The 22,864-nt window shown below is 45.0% G+C and overlaps 1 protein-coding gene across 2 annotated transcripts in view; it reads right to left on the minus strand.

The window, feature by feature from the left end:
* Positions 1–22,864, minus strand: part of jade2 (jade family PHD finger 2) — a 186,990-nt gene that overhangs the window by 35,008 nt on the left and 129,118 nt on the right. For both annotated transcript variants that reach the window (XM_070982656.1, XM_070982655.1), the window contains exon 11: positions 4,245–4,362. In XM_070982656.1, the coding sequence (XP_070838757.1) occupies positions 4,245–4,362 (118 nt within the window). The remainder of the gene's footprint in view (positions 1–4,244; positions 4,363–22,864) is intronic.

Below are 22,864 nucleotides of genomic sequence, written 5' to 3' on the forward strand. Positions count from 1 at the left end.
TGAGCAGATTACAGCGGATGCCGCCCTGCATTAAAAACAAACCAGGGCCAAACCGACAAACCACAAAACCTACTTTCACCATCAGGTTTCCACTGATAGCGATGAAGGGGAAATCCTGGTATCTTAAGTTCCGCAGAGAAGGTTCATACTGTACACAGGAGAGTGTGAAGTGACTCAGTGTCTTCCTTTAAATCAGTCATGTTTTTTACAATAAAAGAAATAAAAAGTGTGGCTTCACTCGTTTTTATCTGTGCTGAGGAAAAGCCAAAAATAGAGCTGCCACTAGACATGAAAAACTTCGTGGATGACATCTGAATTCTGTTGAAAGGCCCTTGATTGGTCAATAAGGTCAGTACACACACGAGTTTTCAAAGACACCAGACGCTCTAAGGTCGACAGTGAGGGCTTGTCCTGATGACTTCACTGATGCTCCGACTTCTCCTCTAACACACGTGACAACAACTGCAGGATGGATTGAAATACATTTGACAATCCCTCACCTTGTCATATAGAGCCGTCACCAGATTAAAACAGTAATTTATACTTTGCTTTATGACCAATTACCTGTGAAAGTAATAACGTTTCCATCAGCCTCAGCTGCACTTTGTGTTTAGTGGTCATTAGCGAACGATAGCATAACACGCTAAACTAAAATGCCAAAGGGGTAAACATTATACCTGTTAAACATGCTAGCACTGTCATTGTGAGCATGTTAGCATGCTGACGTTAGCATTGGCTCAAAGCACCTTGTGCACAAGTCAAAAGCTGCTAGCATGGCTGTTAGCGTTTTCCTCCAATGACCTTGTTGTTCCACAGAGATCAAGTTACATTATGCGATTTATTATTATTTAATCTTTTTTTGAATCTCAAATTCGTTGCACATTAGGTCTTGTTGAGGTTTTCAATCAAAATGTTGAGTTTTTACTCATGTCAACATACATGAATTTCTTGCGGTGGGCTGATACTAGATGCCGTACCGTCATGCAGACTTCTGTGTATTTTCAGCATAATGCCCCTCTGTCTGCATGTGAGACTATTTCCCACCCGCCCGCCCGCCTCGCTGGTAACATGCTAGCATTCACAAAGCATGACGAGAGCAGCCCTCAACATGACAGACAGGCAGATAAACATGACAGACAGACAGGCGGACTGACAGACAGAACGTGGAACATGACAGATTAAGTACTATGAGGGACAGACAGGCGGACAGAGGTTTGTGGTTCTGTTTCAGCTGGGTTTGAGGAGACATGCGTGTGTTTTCCTCGTGGAAACAAGCCCGGAGGGAGATGAGCGGAGAGAGGACGGTGGTGCTGGTGCATGGAAAGCTCCGGGTATCTGCAGCTTTCCCAAAATCTGAGATATGAAACCTTTCTGTGCCGTCTGGATTTGGATGTCAGACGAATTTCTAGAGCCAAGAAAATCATCAGTGGCCAAAACAACCTTTTTTAAGACTGAGAATATATGTATTTTTTTAACTAAGCATGTTCAGTGTGTTGAAACATGATATCCAACATGTGACGGTGTTATGCCTGTTCTGTATTTATATAAGAGCAAATATACGTCTTTATCAAAGTCGACCCACCGATCAAATGGGTGAACTGAATTAAAAAAAAGAAGCATTTCTTATTTATTTATTTTTCTAACTTTTCCACCTGACTTTGACCGACATAACCATCTGAACACAGTTAGTCTAAAACTTACCTTTTGGCAGTGCTTCCTGTTATTTTTGGCATCACTTCAGTGTCACAGAATCAGTTTGTGCGGCCAGAAGGACAAAATGAGAACAAACCGAGACAACTGATGGACTCACTGAAACTTGATGTCAGATGAGACAACCAAAATAAGATAGAGGAGGGAGAAAAACAGGGAAAATATAACCCCTGGAGGACACCACGAACAGAAAGAAAGAAACAGATGGACGAGAAAACAGATTAAAGAAGAGGGTGAAGAGAGATGGAGAGTGGAAAATAAGAGAGAGCGATAAAGGAGGCAGGAAGAAGAGGTAGATACAAGGTGAGGGACACGGCAAATCATTACAGCAGACAACCTCATCCTTCACTCTCTGGTGCTCTCTCTCTCCCTCTCTCTCACACACACACATGCACACACACATGCACACCCCCCCCCCCCAACTATCCTCTCTAATCTAGAGTGTGAATAGATATGGCTGTTTAGTGCCAGCAGCAGCACAGCTCCCGGTACCTGATGGCAGCAATCTGCTGAGTCAGGAGCACTGCTCTGCATGTGTGTGTGTGTGTGTGTGTGTGTGTGTGTGTGTGTGTGTGTGTGTGTGTGTGTGTGTGTGTGTGTGTGTGTGTGTGTGTGTGTGTGCGTGTGTGTGCCTTTGGGAGTGCGAGTGTGTTAGTGAGACACAGAGGGAGTTAGAGAGAGAGTGTAAGTGTAAGATTTAGTGGAGTGCATAGATGTGTGTGCTGCCTTCTTTGGAAATGATGAGCACTGCAAATTGAGCACTCCAACTACACACACACACACACACACATGCACGCACACACACTCCAAAACACAGCCACAGGAGCAGGCTGACAAGAGTTCACTATCATTAGCATGCCAGCGAGACGTCACTGGTATTACCATGACAACAAGCTTTCACTGTCATCACATCACAGCTGCAGGTCACGACTCTGCGACGGGGTTCTGCGACATCGGCCGAGACGAAGGCAGGTCGGAGTGGTTTTTAACAGCCGTGGTTAACGATTGGCTCCATAACCAGGGTTCACCGTCGTCCCCGTAAAGACAGTAAAAAGTCTGGCAGCCGGCGTCACACTGAAAATCTGGGGGTGCCGTTCGACTTTTGTGTGACATTGTGTAACATCTGTGTTTCCTCGGCAGCAGAGGGCCGCCGCAGCCGGACGCCGTCCACCTCTGCTAGAAGGAAAATGTGGGGGCTAACGTTTAGACTTACTGTAAGAAATGGGTATTTAGTTTTAGCTCAGACAGAGACGTGGACTGAAGCTGACCTGACCCCTGAATGACTCCCACCCAGCACTGTTAAATTAAGTTTTTATCAGATGTCCCGAGAAGGTCACATTGTGTGATGTGCTCAGTATCATGTCTGTGTTTATGTCTGAGGAGCCCTTTGACCTCCCCTTGAAGGTATACTGGGAACTGTTGCTCCTCCTTTTTCCTGTGTGAAAGCTTTTATCTTATATATGTATGATACTGTTATATATATCGACTATGTATACCTGCTGAATGTCAGAGGACCGAACATCATCAATAAAGAAATTCAGCGATGGATTCTTTGTTTTCTTTCTCTTCTGGACTCGACTTTCCCAGCTCCCTGTCCTCCTGTCGGTCTGATTATAAGCTTTTTTTTTTGCTAACAGACTCTTCAGTCTGGCTTCTGGTTACATACAAAGTCACTGACCCTCATGTCTGCACTTATACCAGAGCTCAGATTCAGTCTTACAAGGTGTACAGTCTCTGTTTCGTCTATAGATGTTTCAATGAATCTATCACACGCTAAACACTTTGTAGCACCTTTAGATGCCATGCATATAAATAAATAAAGTTTTATTGATTATTATCATCATTGTTATAACGATGAGTTTACGATGACCACAGTTAGCTCCTGTATGACGAGTGTTGCTGTTTCCAGGTGAAATGATGCTAATGCAAAACAATCCGGGGAGGCAAAAAAAACAAATGTGGTCGACTACAACAAGCTGGTGGTAAAAATCGTAGGTTTCAAAAGAATAAGCGGTAAAAACATATTTAACCTGGTGGTCCCGCCGAGATTATAAATCTCATTTTGAGCAGATATCTAGCAAACACAGCAGCATCAACTCGAGCAGCCGGCTTCGTCCTTGCTGTTCTCCATCACGGAGCAGCTGCATGAAATGCATCGAGGTCAGTCATCTGTGCAGAGTGGATGGGAAATCGAGCTCCATTTATGTGGATGGTGTGTCACAATATCTGGCTGAACTATTATTCCAGTGTTCTTTGCTGTGCAGGTGTCAAGTGTGGCCCGCTGTGCAAAAAGGATGACAGGCCATTTCCAAAACTGTCCACCCACTACACTCAGTCAACAAGGGTTTGGATGTAACCGTTCTGCTCTTGAGCTTTCCAAATTGTACTTTTTTTTTGGTGGACAGAGTATGTGTTGGCGGCCTTGGCTGCGGTGCCAGAGTGGGAGAAAGGTAAGAGTTTTTACACTGGTGCGCTCAGAAGACTGGAATCTGAAGAACCGCCACAGACACACGCTCGCGTTTCCTCCCTCTTACCTCCAGCAATGTCCTCTTCCAGGAGCTGAATCTGCAGGTGGAAGATCTTCTCCTGGAGGTCGCACAGGGTGTGCTTCATTTTCTCCCTCCGCGTCACCATGTAGCACAGGTTACGCACCTGAAACACAAGACATCACCGTTACGAACGACAGGACAGCGGCGCGACACGGGCAGCGCGTCTAATCGTGATTTAGTGCAGGGACGAGCATAAACCTCGCAGTGAGGATAAACATGATGAGCAGCCGACACGTGGATATGATATGTTACGACACACATTACGATGCTTAACAGATGTAATCAATGTTTGAGGGGCTGCTCATGGCGGCAAATTATCTCCGAACTCTGCATCTCTACAGACCCTTCAGGCTCTTTTAGTTAATCATTTTGGTGTGTTTTATCACTACTGTGCACCAGCCTGCCACAGAATTAAACTTTATATTGCATCTTATATTATTCTATGTGAAATATATTCTGTTCATAAGAAGAGTTTCATTGCCAATGACTGCTGCAACGTGATTGTTGCACATGACAAATGAAGAACTTGAACTTATGGCACAGTTATTGTGTTTTTCTGTCTCAGTGCTCTCACCAACCCAATTTCTAGCAGCAGCAGGCAGCTGTGATAAACCCGCTGTACACTATCTGCCCAGCAACAAACAGCAGACACACAACTGTAGTTACAAAGTGGAGCACAGAGCAGCTGAAGAGCGAGACATTTCTGTCAGGAGTTGGTGACCGAACACGAAGCGAGATGTCAATTTTAAGGAACAATAAATAACATCAGAGGTTTGTGTGCATCCAGTAATGAGACAATAGGAGTCATGAAGTGACTTCCTGTTTCCTGCCAGTAAACTGGAGCCCAGACTCTTCTTCCTGTGAGAACCAAGCTCCAGCTGAGACCTCCTGCTCCTCCATACTGTCAAATTACTCTCATATGGCCCAATAAGCGCTATATAAGCGCGTATGTGAGTGAATGGAGAGCTGGCTGGTGAATGTGAGTGTGCATGTTTATGTTAAGCACATATGGATGTTCAAAAGAAAAGCGGTGGTTGTAAATGTGTGTGTGTGTCTGCTGCTATTTTGAATTGTCACCACACAAAGAGCGAAGGAGACCGAGAGAGAAGAAAGCAGGCAAGAGGCTGAGAATGCGACTAATAGAAAGACTGAAAGAGATAAACAGAGAGAGAGAGAGACAGGTGGGCAGAGAGAGACACGCGAAAGGCTGAGTAAACAAGATTCAAAGATATCGAAGTGGAGAGCTGGAGCGCGGTCCCCTGGCAGCTGTAGCTGTTAAATGCTAACAGGATAATTTTATCTACAGATGAAGACAGCAATTACAGAGACTAGAAGTCTTAGAATACAGAGAAAAAACTCCAGGTTCCTGCTGCTCCGCTGGCTTTTGTATCTCTGAGGCTGGTGAAGCAGAGGGGAAAAGAGCCAAAAGCGACTCAAAGAGAAAGCCATGACCAGAGAGAGTCCAAAATTACAGACTTATTCCCATGCGGTCGCGAATTAGCCCCACCTCGTTCACTTTGTGCACAGTTCAATCTGACTGAACTCTGACTCTGAATCTCTCAAAGGTGGGACTGACCTCTCAATGTTTATCGACCTGTTTGTGTACAGCAACACCATACGAGAGGTCCTCTGTCGGTGCACGTGTTTTAATTGCATTCATTGCTGATGTACGACCGAGAGGGTGTTTTATTTTGAAAATTTAGCGGATTCTCCACACCGTTCCTGTGTCTGACTCCCCGTCTCGCTCAGTCCACTCTGTGCGGACTGATGCCTCGTCTGTCAAAAACAGACATGGTGCATATTCTCGATGGAGTGGAGAAACGCTTGTGAAACACAGGCCTGGTGGAAGTTAGAGGGGAAAGATGCAATAATTGTTTGGGAATGGGGAAACCGATGGACGCTTTTAGACGGTCTTTCCTGGAAGGCGTTCACAGAGCTGCACACATGAAAAGTGACAGAAATAGTTTAGCAAAGAGGTTCAAACCCTGAAGCTCTCTCACCTCCACACATCGCTGCCTGCAGTGGGCGTGACTGCCAGATTTTTGGTTTCAGGAAGCTGCGAAAACCGTCAGACCATCCATCAAGCACTTCGCTCTGAAAACCGCCTCTTTAGAGTCCCGCTGGTTCATTTCCACCTGCAGGTCTGGACTGATCCCGCCAGCAGACAGACTGCCACAGCGCGTTATTGTTAGCAACTAGACTGACTTTATTCATCACCAGTCATATATTAGGGGGCGGGAGCATAACCTGAGGTGATGCTATTTTAGTGGCACAGGCGAACAGAGCGAACGTGAACCGAGGGTGACGAAAAGGCAGAAACACACACAGCACTTCTGGTACAACTTGTTGCCTCGCTGTTCTGTAACTGTTTACAACCGTGTGTTCACCACAGTAAAGCGTATAGCTGCTGAATGTCCTCGCAGGTGCCGTTGTATGTTGCGTTCGAGGCAAATCAGAGACACACGAGAGAAATAACGGATCACCGGAGTTTAGCTTCAATGCATAAGACAGACTCTTTGCTTTTTGGGATGTAAAGAATTCCAGTTTGGGTCCAACTGTGGACTGCATGTAACATCCAACATGGCAGAAAAGTGAGTGGTGAGAGAGAGAGAGAGAGAGAGAGAGAGAGAGAGAGAGAGAGAGAGAGAGAGAGAGACAGAGGAACTAACTGGGTCCAAGCCAGAGCACTTGAATCCCAAACTAACAAGCCAGAAACTGGATTTCTGCCAACTGGATTTCTCTTACAGCAGTAAATCAGTAATCATGTGTCTCTAACCACGTGTGTGTGTGTGTGTGTGTGTGTGTGTGTGTGTGTGTGTGTGTGTGTGTGTGTGTGTGTGTGTGTGTGTGTGTGTGTGTGTGGCAGCATCATGCATGTGTGAGGCTTAAGATCTGCCATGGAGCTAATAGAACAGGATAGAGTGTGTGTTAGAGTCTGTGTGTGTGTGTGTGTGTGTGTGTGTGTGTGTGTGTGTGTGTGTGTGTGTGTGTGTGTGTGCGTGCATGTCAGCAAATGTGAAAAACAAGACAAAGACAGAAAGGCTATGAGCGATAAAGAAAGAGAATTTGTATATTTGTTTACTGAAACAATATGTGTGTGTGTGTGCGCGCACGCGCGCGTGTGTGTGTGTGCTGACTGTTTATCTGTGTGTCTTGATGGATTCGTCAGCCTGGCCTATCTGACCCATTCCATCCCTGTTAGAGCGATGCAGATAAAAATAGCTGCTCAACTGGGACACAATGTGCAGAGCCTGGCTTTGATTAGGACACTGTGTGTGTGTGTGCGTGTGTGTGTGTGTGCGCACGCGCGCGCGTGTGTGTGTGTGCGCACGCGCGCGCGTGTGTGTGTGTGTGCACCGTTTTCAAAAACAACTACCTCTGCCTGGACACATGACAGGGGGGAGTGGAGGGCAGGGTGGGAGGTAAAGAGGAGGAAGAGTGATGAAGGAGGAGAGGAGTTTGGAGTAAAACAACTCGGCTGAACCTCTCCGCTCTGTTTACTTTCTCTTTTTTCCTTCCTCTCACCCTTGACTCCCACATTTCACTGACTACCTCTCGCCACCTCCAAAATCAGGATACCAAGGCCAACTGTCTGAAGCAGTCAGCGGCAAAGCAGCCTCTTTTCTTATTTCGGCAAACGAACCAAACCAACGTAACTTTAAACAGCAGGTCCGATCAAAAGCTCGATCAAATACTCTCTTTTCTGCAGAATCCAGCCCTGAGGGGCATGCGTGAGGAGACGAAGGGCATGTCCAACTGGAGAAACGTGTTTTTTTGAATGTAGACTTCATTTTTGAGATTGGATAAATATCAGGTGTGTATCTTAATGTTGCAGATTATGTGTTAAACTGGAAACTCTGCAAAAAGTCCTTGTGGTGATGTTGATTTCGTCCACACTCCGGGTCTTCAAACCACATCTCTGTTGCAGGACAGCAGAGTTTTGAGATGAACTGACCTCATTTGAGTTTCTTGCTCCTTTGAGTTTGACCTTTCCTCCCCCTCCTCTGTCTGTTAGAGGCTCCCGCTTGTTGCCAACTCTCTCCATTGTCATTCTCTCCTCCGTAATTTAATCCCCCATCTACTGAAACATATTACCCCAACAATTTATCGGTGCTTCTGTCGGGCCTTCTTTCGCTCCATCCGTCTCTGTCTGAGTCTCTTCATTCATCCTGCACAGCTATCCATCTCTGAATCAGCAAACACAGCACTTCTCCATTTTCTCTGTCCCGCCTACATACATCAACCCACAGACACAAATCTGAGAACATGTGTTGGGGTTAATAGAAGATTCGACGCGAGTCTGCAGCGGGGAGGCAGTGAGAGTGGAGTCTGACATCGCTTCGTGCCAAAGGTGGCAAACTTCTGGCGGATAAGTCAGCAAAGATCACAAAGTCTCAGGCGTTTAGAACAAAAAAACACATGAAAGTCTGAGTTAGGCACGTCTCTCTGACGGGGAGCCAAAGCAAAACAGCGCGTCAGGATGGATGTGCGGATGAGATTTCATTGTTTTCCTTCAGATAAAGAGAGATGTTATTGGGCCGCAGTTCATAAAAGCATCAGTATTTTTAAAAGCGCTGTTATTTTTTATTTTTTTTTGTCTCTGGATATCGTCACCAGCCTGAGGTGAAGTAACAGTGGAGACGGGTTGTGAATGTGATGTTTCATTCATGGACATGCCAGGAAATGAGCATGCAGACAATTTCTAAATGCTAAATATAATAACGATGATCTGACATATGTCACCTTTTATCCATGTTTGCTGTACCGCCATATTTGTGGACATCGGACATTCTTTAATTTGCCAGTGTGAATCCAACCTGACGGGTAATTCGCTTTGTGGCAGGTGAGCCAAACAGGTGATTTAAAACACTGGCTGATAAGGAAGCGATTAAATAAAATCTGCAAAATTAATCCATCGGTGCAATGTGTTCAAATATAAAATACGACAAGTTTTTGGGGGGAAATGCTTGAAAGCAGGAAACAGCTGAAAGACGCCTCCTCCCTCCAACCGTCCGTCGACTTCTCCTCGTGCTGGTTCATCCATCCTCCCGTAATCCCACGACAATTGAACCCACCTCCTTTCTATCTCATCCATCCATGACATGACAGGCTGGAGATAATCAGCATTACAAGTGTATTAAGTGTGCTGAGCATGGCCAACGCACACACTCCATCCCTCTCTCTCTCTCTCTCTCTAACCTTCACACTGTAAGGCTCTCTCGCCCTCGCTCTGTGTCCTCCCTGCAGTCAGCGTGTCCCTCCTGTCCTGACGATCAATGCGCACACACACACAAACATAAATGATCATACACACGCTTCATGCACACATGTTCACTTGCTGTTTATCTTTGTCACACACACTCTCTCTGTCACACACACACACACGCAGAGCGGTCAGCAGAGCACTTGCTGTCATCAACCACTAATTACATCAACAGGTGTCTGGCAGGAGGGCACCATGCCCTTTGTGTGTGTGTGTGTGTGTGTGTGTGTGTGTGTGTGTGTGTGTCAGTGCTACAGAGAGCGACAAATCGGGAACTTTTACACCCAAACATCAGAACAGATGTTGTGATGTTCTGAACTCCAGCTGATTTTTTTGGGCCCGTACAAACAAAAATCACGTTGTTGATACTCGTTTTGCTCGTTAACACAAATCTGACTTCCTGAGAATTCAGTCTTGTGATCTGGGGGTCGGGCATTTTATTGACACACAATAAACTTTATTACTAAAAACTACAGAAACAGCAACTGTGTGTTATAATGAGCCTTTTTTCACACTAACACATTTTGGCTTGTCATTGCAGGAAAAGCTCAGCTGTTGCTAATAACGTTAACAATGTCTCTGTCTGGCCCAGTAAGCTGTGACAGCATGAAAAACACCCAGAGCCTGAAACTGAAGCAGCTAAATGGAATTCAGCCATTGCTAATATCTTTATTATTGATGTGCTTGTCCTACAGTGGCAGGTCAAACTGTCTACAAATACTCAAGATATAAGTAAATATAAAATCTGAATATAAATAACTGTATGTTCTCCATTGGACATGCCTTCTTTTATGCTCTTTCCAGCTCAGCCAACAATTAAAACTTTTTATTATCGTTACGTTTTCTATCTTTTTTTTCACCTCATGCACAATTTGAAAACGCTCAGAACAACAGGTGGGAGGAAGCGCTCAGCTTTAACGAGCATCGCTGCATCAGCTGCAGTGTTTGGGTGTGCATCTGAGGAAACACAGTGTGTGTCAGTGTGTGTGTGTGTGTGTGTGTGTGTGTGTGTGTGTGTGTGTGTGTGTGTGTGTGCTGCCCCGGGGCGGAGAGGCAGGAGCTGCGTCACAACTAATTCCCAAACTGATCTCTGAGATAGAGATAAACCCAGTGGGACCAGACAGGGAATGCGTGTGTGTGTGTGTCTAAGTGTGTGTGACTAAAAATGGATTTCATGGTATTGACTTAAGTGATATGTGACGCACATGTGGTGAATTACTGTGAAGACATATAACAGAGGGAGAGAGCGAGGAAGACATGCAATAAAAACGGCGAGACCAAAATAAAACAAAAAAAAAAAACCCTGACAGACGGACGAAAAGGCAGCTCGTTCTTTCATTTCACCAGTGGGTTATATTACTGAGCCAGGGGAGAAAATAAGGTACGAAACAAAGCAGATAAACAGCCTCTTTCTTTCCTCACTTCTCTAACTAACTTTCAGCTCAGATCTATTGACCTGACCCTCTCAGCTCCCAGCATATTGACTACAAACCTGTGCTGCTTACTAATGAGCACCATCGACTGTTCGCTGGCCCTGAAATACACAGACACCACTGTGAGGAAGCAGCCAGCTAAAGATCAGGATTATTGATCTTTAATTGGCCCAATATCACCCCAAACCTAATATGGAGAGCCTGGGTTAATTACCAACTGGTATAATTAAAGCGTAGTGTGCGCTTAAACGCGGACGGCTTGTTACAGAAGGAGCTCGGCTGTGATTACAAGTTTAAAACAGTTAATCAATATGTCACATGTTGCTCAAGTATGTTTCATCTATTAGCAACACTGTGGGGATTATTGGGCTCATTTACACAAGAGTGTGCTGCTATTTACAACTACATCAATGATCATAACGATATGAGAAGGATCTGTTTTCTGTGGTCAATGCAAAGCTACGACAACACGACATCTCTATTGTTTTAGGCCTGCATGTGCAAAAACGGCTGCAGAGGCATCCTCATTATGCATATTTTAAAATAATAAACGCGCTCTCGTACAGCCGCGCGTGGACTATCAGTGCCAGATGCTTCAAGTAAGTAGAGCGCATCCACTTTGACTATCAGTGCGAGCGCAGACAGGGCAGGATCTGCTCGCTGATTCACCTGCACCGTGTGCGCTGACAAGACTTCAGGTTGATCAACAGGTCGGCTGGCCTGCAGACAGCTGGTCGACCTCCTCAGATTCACATCTCGCACCCAGTGATGATATCTCCACAACAGACACAAACCAAGAGCTCAGATCGGTCCTTTGTCAGCCGACCTCTCTCAGATGACATCTCTAGATGGCTGTGTGATAGCGGGAGTCAGTCACAGTTTATGAGACTGTCACAGCCAGCTTTCATCTGCTTTACTATGTGACTTAAACTAGTCTTTTCCTGCTGCACGTTGTATTAACTCATCTGACACATTTTATACACTGTGCAGCCCTGACTGAACCACTTACAAGCAACCACTGCCTCCACATGACATTTAGAGCAGACGGACCTGTTTACGCAAAAAAAGAAGCAAACACAAAGATCAATGTCAGGATTTTAAGAATATCAGTTAATTAAAGATTGATATTCCCGTCCATTGCTTGCAATTGAACTATCCAGCCTTAATAAACACTGATTTGGTGACTGGAAAGACATTTCGTTGTTAGCTGGTATGTTGTGCACCACATGCATTGAGGCTGCCAGTCCTCTGCAGCAGCCTCGACTCCCACCTGCGGCTCATTTGTTGTGTGTCGTCCCCTCTCTCTGCCCCCTTTCCTATCACATCTTCAGCTGTCTCTATCATAAAGGCTAAAATAATAAATAAATAAAAAAGTAATGCTGATAATAATAAGTGGACAAGAGGGTTTTTTGTTTCTGGAAGGAATAATCAAGCATCGTTTTTGGCCCATTCTGACAGACCTTACAGACATCTGACTGAAACACGACTCGATATGAAGGCTAATGTTGCTCCGTGTTAGCTGGATGCGTAAATAAGCAAACCAGTTCCACCACATCAACCGAAAAGGTGACAAAACATCTGGGTTGTGTTTATAGATCGCTTCCACTGTCAATGACCAGTTTCAACATGTAGTTAAGACCTGCTTCATACAGAAATATAGAAAGCAAATCACCAAATACATCACCGACTGTCCAAAAACAGGACCTATAATTCAGATTGTGTCCCAAACATCCAGCGTCATTTCCGTCGCTCTAAAACAAAAAGGCGCCTTTAAGGTTCTCCTTCACAGTCCAAGACTCAAAAATACAACTCCCCAGTGACCCGCGCCATCAAAGCAAAAGGTCTGTGCAACACGCCATTAATCTTTTTCACGATCCTACAAGGACAGTTAGATAACTCCCACACGTCGCATCCTCATCTGTCACAACATTACAAATTTATGAGTGAGAGATAAAACCTGTCGGAGACGCGTAAATTTGGTGGATGTAGTGCCGCCGCCTCAGAGCCAGAGAAGAAAGCTTACTTTATGGTTGTCAAATATCTCGACCGTGGAACACGTTCAGAAACACACAACACGAATGATGTTTCAATCGTGGTGGGCGGACCAACGAAAGCCTCAGACCCCGAAGCTGCTGATGCTGTCCTGATGCCACGAGACGCAGACAGGCGGTGAAGAAGCAGCTGATCAGGAGGACTGATCTGCTTCAGGAGTTTGACCTCTGCCGAGCACAAAGTGATGAGCGACACCAACAAGTTTGCATCCCGAATAAATGAATGAAGGATTCATGCAGGGTTATGTGAAAGACTGTCTCTTGGTTGGTAGCTTTACCTTCCTCCACTGGTTGTTTGTCTAAGCTCATTTCCCACAAGGCTGAACTATTCCTTTAAAACATAGTGAGCCCTAAAGGATTTATGTCTAACAAGACCTTGGAAATACTTTTATTTTGGTAGGCTGGATTAAGTGGATGAGCTACAGCTCATTCGCGGGACCGCAGAGGAGCAGAATGCATTACTCAGTTCTCAGATTGCTGCTTCAGCTGTCTGCGTGTCAAAGGATTGATTTTAAAATACTATTACTTGTTTATGAAGCACAAAATGGTTTAGGGCCAAACTGCATGTCTGAGTGCTGCTGTGTTACAGACCCTCCAGACCTCTGAGGCCCTCTGGGACTGGATTGGTTACTGATCTGAGAGCTGAAACAAAATGCTGTGGAGCAGCCTTTAACTGAATGCCTCACATATCAAACTGAAGCGAGGTCTGCTCTAACTTTACGCTCTTTTAAATCAAGGCTAAACACTTTTCATCAAAGCTGAGGCGCTTGATCGCTGTGATGTGCTATCGGTTGTCTTTTAATTCATTTTTTTTCCCTGCTTGTACTCTCTCCAGCGTCGTCTTATGCCATATGTAAAGCTCTTTGAAGCGTCTCTGTGTTTAAAAGGTGCTATGCAAATAAACTTGCCTTGACTTGCTTTGCCTTGCCAAATTCTCTACAAGTCTCTGCAACATAAACAGACTGTATAAAATACTGTGGGCTGAAATAATAGCTGCCATAAAAGCAGATCTTGGCAGCAGGAACACAGATATCCGTGTTGTGAATCGTAAAGACCTTCAGATAACATCAGCTACCTGTAGGATGAAGTCGCTTGGCGTGAATTTGTTACCTTCCCTCTGTAGTGCCCTTCAGAGGACCCTAAAACAGTTGGTGGCTCGATTTAACCCACTGAAGCTGTCAGAGCACAGAGCAATAACGCTACTCACAGCGGGGAACGTCGGCCAATGTGCATTATCTTGGTACTTTAACTACTGGTCACGACCCAAAATGGATCGTGTGAGGGGAGTGAGTGGGTGCCCACAAGATAAGAGCAGCAATATCTGGATTCAATAAGCCTGAATGTAAGGGCGATATTAAATTTCTCTCCGTGCGCAGAAGGACTCCCTTTAATCTTTTTGCTGAACTTCTCCGGCTTTTGTGTTCTTAGTCTACATTTTCTAGAAAGGAATGCTGCTGTTCGCCAGTGATTATTGTGTTTATTTCAACCGTCCGCCGCTGGAAATATAAAACACATCATTTGATCCAGGCCAGAATAAAAATAGTATTTATTTTAAAATGCAGCTCCTGGTTTTCACAGCTTGAGGAGAGAACACACAACACAGTGTCCCGATAGATGAAATTGACTGGTGACAGTCAGGAGTGTCTTTTACACATTTTCCCAGCTGATAAAGTTAAAGCCTACATTTACTGGTTGTGCAACTCACAACCAGTTCTCTGGAGCTTGGCTCAGAGCAAGTTTTCCACTGTGTATCTCTTGTCTTCCAGATTGAGTGCTTGACTGCAAAAACCAAAACCTAAGTACGATAAAATGTCTTAAATCAAGGTATTATATGCTTGTTTGTTTGATCTATCTTCTTATCAGGCAGTTTTTATGTGAGAGCATTTCACTCGTTTCAGGCTTTTTGTCCTTAATTATCTTAATAAAATGGTGTAACTTGTTGCTGAGATTTTAGTACTTGATCGACACGGAGTACAAAAAAACGTTTTGTCAAAGTCAGAATTTCTCTGTGTCCAGACAAACTGACCTGATTTTAGTTTGGCCGCGTTACTTTTAAGATAACTGTGGGTTTTCTAGACTAGACATTTCACTTGTTTTTAAAAATGTTGGTATGTCTCGTTCTGTTGCAGATAATTTTACAATTACAGTCATTTGGCAGATGCTTTTATCCAAAGCGACATACATATGAATTCACATACCGATGGGGCAGTTTTGGGGTTCAGTATCCTGCCAAAGGATACTTCGGCATGTGGACTGCCAAAGCCGGAGATCGAACCACCGACCTCCTGATTGGCAGACGACCGCTCTACCTCCTGAGCTACAGCCGCCCCCTGCTTACTCTAACAAAAATCTGCGGTTGTGAACCAATGGCTGCGCCTACAGGCGTCACAGGCATCTAAAAGGTCACTGAAAGCAACAGATTCAAGACACAATGACTCTGTTCACTCTGTTAGCCGCCGTGACTGCCAGCGTGGCCTTTGACCTGAAAGCAATGCTCTGACTACAACTATCAACAGACCAAAAATAGGTTGTGGGTCAGTTTCTTATGATGTTTCCTGGCAGAGCGGGACCAGGTTTTACTGGACCTGAAGCTAAAAGGTGAGAATGCGTTCGGATCTCGGCTTGATAAAAGTTTAAAAACAGAAGATGGAGAACTCATGAACAGCCTACGAGAAAATCTATACAGGCGAAGTCAGACAGGCAGGTAGACGTTCAGAGAGACAGACGGGTGGCGAGTGAGGAAGAGGAAGAGGAGAGAGGATGTGTGGAGCTGGACGCACGCTTGATGCAGAGTTAACGGCAGTCCCGAGGCTGTTGGCATATGTTTTGATTTCTCAGCATCGGATTTAGCCACTCATGCAAGGTGCTAACCTAACCATCGATCACAGGTCTTGGTGTCTCCGGCGTCGCCCCGAAGTGTGTATGGCCATGCGTAGCTTATAGTATAGACCTGGCAGCTGTGTGAGCAGGTAGCATAGCTTTGAATCCATCAACACACAACTCTGAATCAAGCTCAAGAGGACACATATCAGACAAAATGAATAAACATGAGGGAAAAATGAATGACACGCTGTGGTGTGTTCATTGAGATCTTCAGCTTGTCAAAATTCCAAGACACATAGGAGAGAGGGAGGAAACGGATTAAGGGCGCATGGAAGAGACAGAGGGAGGAGGGAAGGAAGGACTGCGAGGAAAGAAGGAGCGACCCGAGGAGCTAACAAAGGAAGGAGAGAGGGAAGGAAAGAGGAGAAAGTGGGTCAGACAGGCAGACAGACAGAGGAGGCTGCTGCAGCTGGAAACAGCAGCGTCGTGCAGCACACACACATTACAACCAAACACACATGCCAAAGTTTAGCACTCACACACACACACACACTACATGATTTATTAGCTCCTGCTAGTCAGTCACAGTGACAGTGTAGCCACGCCCATCTGGGGATCCATGGCAACATCATTCTCCAATCAGAGCTTCTGGTGTTTTTTGTGTGTGTTTTCCTCACATGTGTTTCAGCAGAATGAAGGCTCTTCCTCTCTGCTCTTCATCGGACTTTGTTTATCGATGTATGTGTGAAAACTTTCTCGCGCTTTCGCAGTTTTGTTTTTTTTTTTCTCCCTGCGTGTTTTCGGACAGCGTGTCTGTTTCCAGGAGCGCACACATGCCGCGCATACACACACCGACGTGCCCGCTGGAGGAGGATGACGAGGGAGTCTGGAGTCCTGCCAAAGCAATAAAGTCTGAATAAACCGTGTGACACCAACACTCTGCTCCTCTTTCTCCTTCCATTCCTCCGCAATCACATACTGCTCTTTCCTTCTTCCGCGCTCCCTGTTTTGTCTGTCGTTCTCCGTTTCTTCGGCCTACATCCATCCTCGCCCCCCCACCGCTCTTCTACCTTTCTCCCCTCTTTTATCTCCCTCCCTCCCTCCCTCCTCTCTTTCTCCAGGCTCCTAAGGCACAGTCCATGTAGAGATAAAGGCGAAATGAGAGAGATGGAGGGAGGAAAACAGAGAGAGCAACATACAGGCAGACGACACACACGCGCACGCACACACACACAGTTTAATTAAAATGAGAGGATGGCGCGCACACGCCGCACTATGTCTAATAGCAAATATGTAAAGATCAAATCCCGGTTATGAAAACCTTATTACTCCAAAGCCCTCGTCTCCATTGGATTGAGGTTTTATTGGACAAACTGTTTCATGTCAGCAAACAAAACAGGATTTGGGGAGGGATTAAATTGTCTCCAAAATCTCACTTGACAATGTATCCAGACAGCATGGATCGCCTGTCTTGCATGCAGCATGCATAAGCCCTGACAGGATTAAAGAAGAGACTGATCTGAGCTTTTGGAAATTTCTAGTCCTCCTTGTCACAGTTTCTTAAGGAATCCCTCACACTGCACAACATAAATATAGTCTGTTGCTGCGGCCAGCAGCCGTTTGCTCACAATTACTGTGCGTTTTTTCTGTCATAACCGAGTGGAAATCTGCTTTATGGCTTTATGGCGCGAGGTGGGAAATATTTTTACATTTCATGTGATATTCTTTACTTTTTAACTCCCAGAACGAGTAACTTTGATGACGATTTCAAGTGATCGTTCTTTGGTTTCTTCTGCTCTTTTTTATTATTCTACGTTCTCGCACTTTATTCTATGTGTGTGTGAAATAAAGTGACATCAATTGACTCCAGATGACTTTCTAACTGTGCATTCGGTGCTCTTAGAGAATATTATCCTATCAAGACACTGACATTACATTTTGAATGATTAATGAGCAAATAAGAGAAGCTTAGCGAGAGAAAGCATATTGAGAATCACCATTAACGCGCTAAAGGAAATTAGCATCGCAACAGAGCCAGAATTGTCTTAAATGATCCGTTTTACTTCACATACGGAACATAAAACAACATGTGTGCTGATATTTCGAGGCGTATATTTCCTGTGCTCCGTGGAAACTAACTAATAGCTGCTGACTTGACGCTGATAACTCAGCCTGCTCCTCTGCAGCGTAAACGCCAGCTACAGCAACCTGACAGAGCCAAAATTCATTTCGCGATGGCCAATGAGTTTCAATGTGCAGACACCACTAGGTGGAGGCATTGTGTGTGAGTATAGTATAAGTATAGTAGTATAGCAATTCCATTCCAGACATGGAAGATGCTCTGATTTGAATTTACAACATATTTATTTTACCAACCAAAGCCGGCTGGCCGGCCATCGGTCCCGTTCTCTGTGTTAGCTGTCCGTTGTTAACGCTAACCTACTGCATCCGCATCTTCTAAATAATAACATGAGTGGTAACTAATGCCGTGACGTCACTGCGACAGCGCAGTGCGACCTGATGCGGCCCCTGAAGTGAGACACGGGAAACAGAGATACTGCAAAATAATAATAACACGACTAAATGAGACGAAATAACGTTAGAACATTTCGTCTCGTTCTAGTCAACGAAAACGAAGACATTTTAGCTGAGTTTCTATTTTGTAAACCACATTTAGTCTTGTTTCTATTCGTCAGCAATACTGCGTTATATATTTAATTGTAGTTATCGTCACATGAATAGCATTTACGTTGCATCTCGTCTCGTTTTCGTCACGTGATAAAGGTTCGTCGACGACGATATTTAGTCAGAATTTTCGTAGACGAAATCAACACTAATCAGGAGATAAGCATATCATATTTTGAGTTAAGAAATGCTGTGTTATCTTACATTAGACTGATCCCAGTACGTTCTACACAGTGAGATATCAGCTGAGGGGTCTCAGCATCGGGAGAGAAACAGCTGGATCACTGCATCCTTACGCCCTCCTGAACTTCCTGGGAAACAGTGACTCTTCAGTCACCTCATACTGCACTAATATGCGTAACCAAATGGTTGAAACAGCTTAAATATGGTGAAATTTGTTCACACCATGTCTGCCTGGATCCCGTCTACAAAGGCGTTACTGCCCAGAAATGAATAGAGGATCATTTCAATTATGGTCAATACTGCACACGACACAGACGTGGCGGTGCCGCCAACAGAGCAGTTTCACACTGTTTGGCGGTTGAAGTAGAGAGCTTCCTCTCCATCCACCTCCTCTCAGGAGGGGGAGACAGGGAGGAAGTGATTCAGACTCAAATCACACTCAGCAGCGGGAGAAGGGCTTCACACAGCAAGGAGCAAAGCCTAATTGGCTATGTTTTATTGCCAGGCTGGCCAGGGGTAAGTGGAGGTCTGAGGAATGTGTTTGCAGATGCTGCAGGGTGCTCAGCAGGGAAGCTTTATTCCATAATGGTTTGAGAGGCTGGCTGGGACGAAATTACAGCATGTGGGAACGTCGGCGAAATTGTGCTCAGACCTTTACGGTGAAAGTCAGTTAGGGAAGTGATGGGTATTTGGCGCTACCAGGGTGGGCCCAGCTGACTATAATCTTTGAAACCTCCCAATTAGTTTCAATTTATTGTACTCTGGATTTACAGACTGAGGACAAGTTTCCCTGCTGAAAGCGAGCCTGGTGGACGCAGCCAGCTTGGGCTGCTCTCACCACAAAGCAAGGCAAGCAGGTGATCATAATAAAACCTCCCTGCTCACATCAGTATTGATATTTAGCACCTCGTTCAGGATCAGATCATCTCTTAAAAACCGGATTGAAAACCTCTTCACAGCATTAACTAGCCTGAAGTTGCTCTCTGTGAATTTGAGCACATTCAAACTGCAATTATTGGCATGCAGTGAAATTGGCGGTGAGTTATGGAGGGGTTGTGAAGTGCTCCGTGCGATGAGGGGAGTTTACATCAAACTGCCTGGTATAGAGATCAGATCAGTGGGTGATGCCTCTTACTTTCCCTGCACGGTTGCTGATGTGAGAAACTTCTAACAGAAGGACAACTGAGTCAGGACGTGACGCTTAAAGTGAGAAACTGTAACCACAATAAATATTTCCCACGTCGCTGTTTATGTTCTGAAGGCAGACCTCTGTTGTCACACTGCTTTATAAGTCTGTGACACCGTCATGAGGCAAGGGCCGAAGCAAACCAAATATCAAGGCTGGCAACTTGCAACAAGTTTGGTCAGAGCTCATGAAGTTCCACCAAGACAGCGAGCGTTTTATGCTGCAGGTGTTAACCAAAGAGGTGAATTTATGACACACGTCGCAGCGCGGAGCAGCAAAGCAGCGACAACCAAACCTCACTTTGTTTGAGGCACTTTTTGATTTTTCAGCGCTTGGTTCAACTTCAGTTACGGCTGAGTCACCGGAGGCCGTCTACCGTTCCACCGTCACCCTTTCATCTACATTAAAGCACATAAATGAGGACACAGATGCACTGGAAAAAATGCTAATGCGCAAAACTGGGGCATTGGAAACCACATATGTCTTATTTTATGTCTCTATACAGACTGAAAAAAGACTAGTGAATCTATAAATCTGCTCTGTTGCACACTGTGTGATTCCAATCTGTCACTCTCAGCGAACTGCAATGACAGCCTGAGAGAAACGCTCTTAATATAAATACCATAAACCGTCTTATAACAGCTCACGTTTGCAGCCTTAAAGAACTTCATGTTCCAGCAAATAAACACCTGTCTGCAATAAATGCCTGTTCAGGAGACGGTTTACACTGCAGGTCATAAAACTGCCCACAAAACCACCAAAATGTGCCTGAAGCAGCCATGAGCATCACCGAAGCATGTTGCCAACGTGATTTTAGTCTTTAATATTTGAACTGGACACAGTGCTGTATGCATTCATGGTAAACGATAAATCTGTGGCTGTTTGAGAGAGAAGTTTGTTTATAGCATCTTGGTTTTGATGTGTAGAAAAAAAATAACTGTCTGCTTTTGGCTACGAGATCTAACGTGGTTGAGTGCATGACTGAAACAAGTGAAGTATTACACTATTATTACAAGTTTCACTTAAAAATTCAATAAAAACAGCCCAATGGAAACAGATTCTATGTCCAAATCTAATAAATTCTGTTCTTCGCCTGTACAGCACTGCCTGTCCTGACTGGAAATGCTTTCACTACTCGCTTTGTGCGGGCAGTGGTTTCTTTGTATACTGTGTAGAAGACAAAAATACACACACACAGTAAAACTTAGGTGCATGAATCAATACGTCTGGCAGGTAAATTTTGGAGACAAAAGCTTCTGGGCCTCTCTACTCTGTGGAAATCTTGCTTTCTCTGACTGTGAGCCAATACAATCAAAACCAAAGCTGATTGGCCGCCTGCTGAGTTGATCTATACTAAGCTGCTGCACCGAAACTTGTGCAACACGTCCGTTCTGTTTCTCGGCCGTCCGTGCGGCCAACAACACATCTGGATTTGGAGCCGCTCTCCTCTAATTGTGAACTTATGCATTATGAATTGACGCTGCATTAGTGAGCGAGCGAGAAGTCTGAGAGTTTCAGATGGACTGTGCTATGCAGTCAATTAATAAATATTCATCCTTCCAGCTGTTTCCACCAAAATATCCATAAACCCAGCTAAACTGGGAACAAGATGTGCTGCAGCTGTGAGAAAGCTATTGGACTGTTACGAGATGATCAGACAAGTCACCGCTCTTGGTTTGAATGAAAATGTATAAGGTCTGTATTTATTTTCTGTCCTCGTGGCTTTTGTTTGGAAGTCGAACTTGAGCCATCGCACGTCTTGTTGAACGAGTCACTGAAGGCCCAAAAGCAGCACTGCAAGATCTGCTCTCTGATGGCTAATTATTATGGTATTTTGCACATTTCACTGTGATCCAGCAGGTAATGTTACTGCTGTTACCTTCAGACCTGCCTGCTGGGCCAGGCTACATTTTTCCAAAAGTGAGCATGAGTGTGTGTTGCACACACACTCTCTCAACACCCGCCATTCCCTCATTACGGCCACTGAGGTGCCCTTGAGCAAGAAGCTTAATCCTGACCTGTTCAAGTGAATATGCCCATCTGACAGACCCTGCTGCTTACTGACCAACAGCCTTCATGTGTGAATGTCCACGTCAGTGTGAGCGTTCCTGCGCAGAAAACCTAACTTTGATGACATAAAACAAAACAAGAGTAAGTGACAGATGAACCAAGAGGGCAATGTGCATCCAGCTAAATGCTAATACGCTACAGAAAGCATCAGTGCTGCTCACACTGCTCACAATTAGAACCTAACGCTCCAAAATGAGTCCTACTCCCTCACAACTTGCACAGAAAACTTGCTCGGCAGCTTTAATCTCACATACTGCATGTAGGATTTTAAAAAAACTTCTGCAAAGTGCTGTTTGAGTTGACTGCATTGGCAGGCTCTCAGAGGATGTTATTAAATTGGACCTTAGAGGGCGGCGCTTGCCGTCGAGTCCCCGCGAAGTGAGATTTTACGGTTGAGTTGTGGCAGTGTGTTGGCCGGTACCGTCTGACAGACCCTACTGTAAAATATTAAAGGCCCGGGTCAACTGGGGGGCCCTCATAACGCTCTCATTACTTATTGACGCACCCCTATCTGTGTGTAGCTCAGCTAGTGAGCCTGTCGGAGTGTGTGAGGGTGTTGTAAGAGACAGAGATGGTTGACTCGCTAGTGCACAAAAGCGCACACGCATTCATGTGTTCACACAGCCAGAAATGGACTCGAATGGTCATCTTAAATGCACACAAGCAAAATACACACACACAGAGGAGCACAGCAGTCACACACAGTAGTACTGTAATACACAACACAGAGCAGCTTTTCAGCTCCTGAAGCGTGTGCATCAGTGCTGTGTGTTCAGTGCGTGGATGCCTTACTGGCCCCGTGCACGCGTGAGATTCTGACTGTGTTAAGTTTGCATGTGAGCTTATCAGAGCGAGCCAATGTGTGTGTTCCATTTCACGCATATACATGTTTGCAAAAGTGTGTTTTCATG

Source organism: Chaetodon trifascialis, chromosome 16, assembly GCF_039877785.1.
Source record: "Chaetodon trifascialis isolate fChaTrf1 chromosome 16, fChaTrf1.hap1, whole genome shotgun sequence".
Taxonomy (NCBI): Eukaryota; Metazoa; Chordata; class Actinopteri; order Chaetodontiformes; family Chaetodontidae; genus Chaetodon; species Chaetodon trifascialis.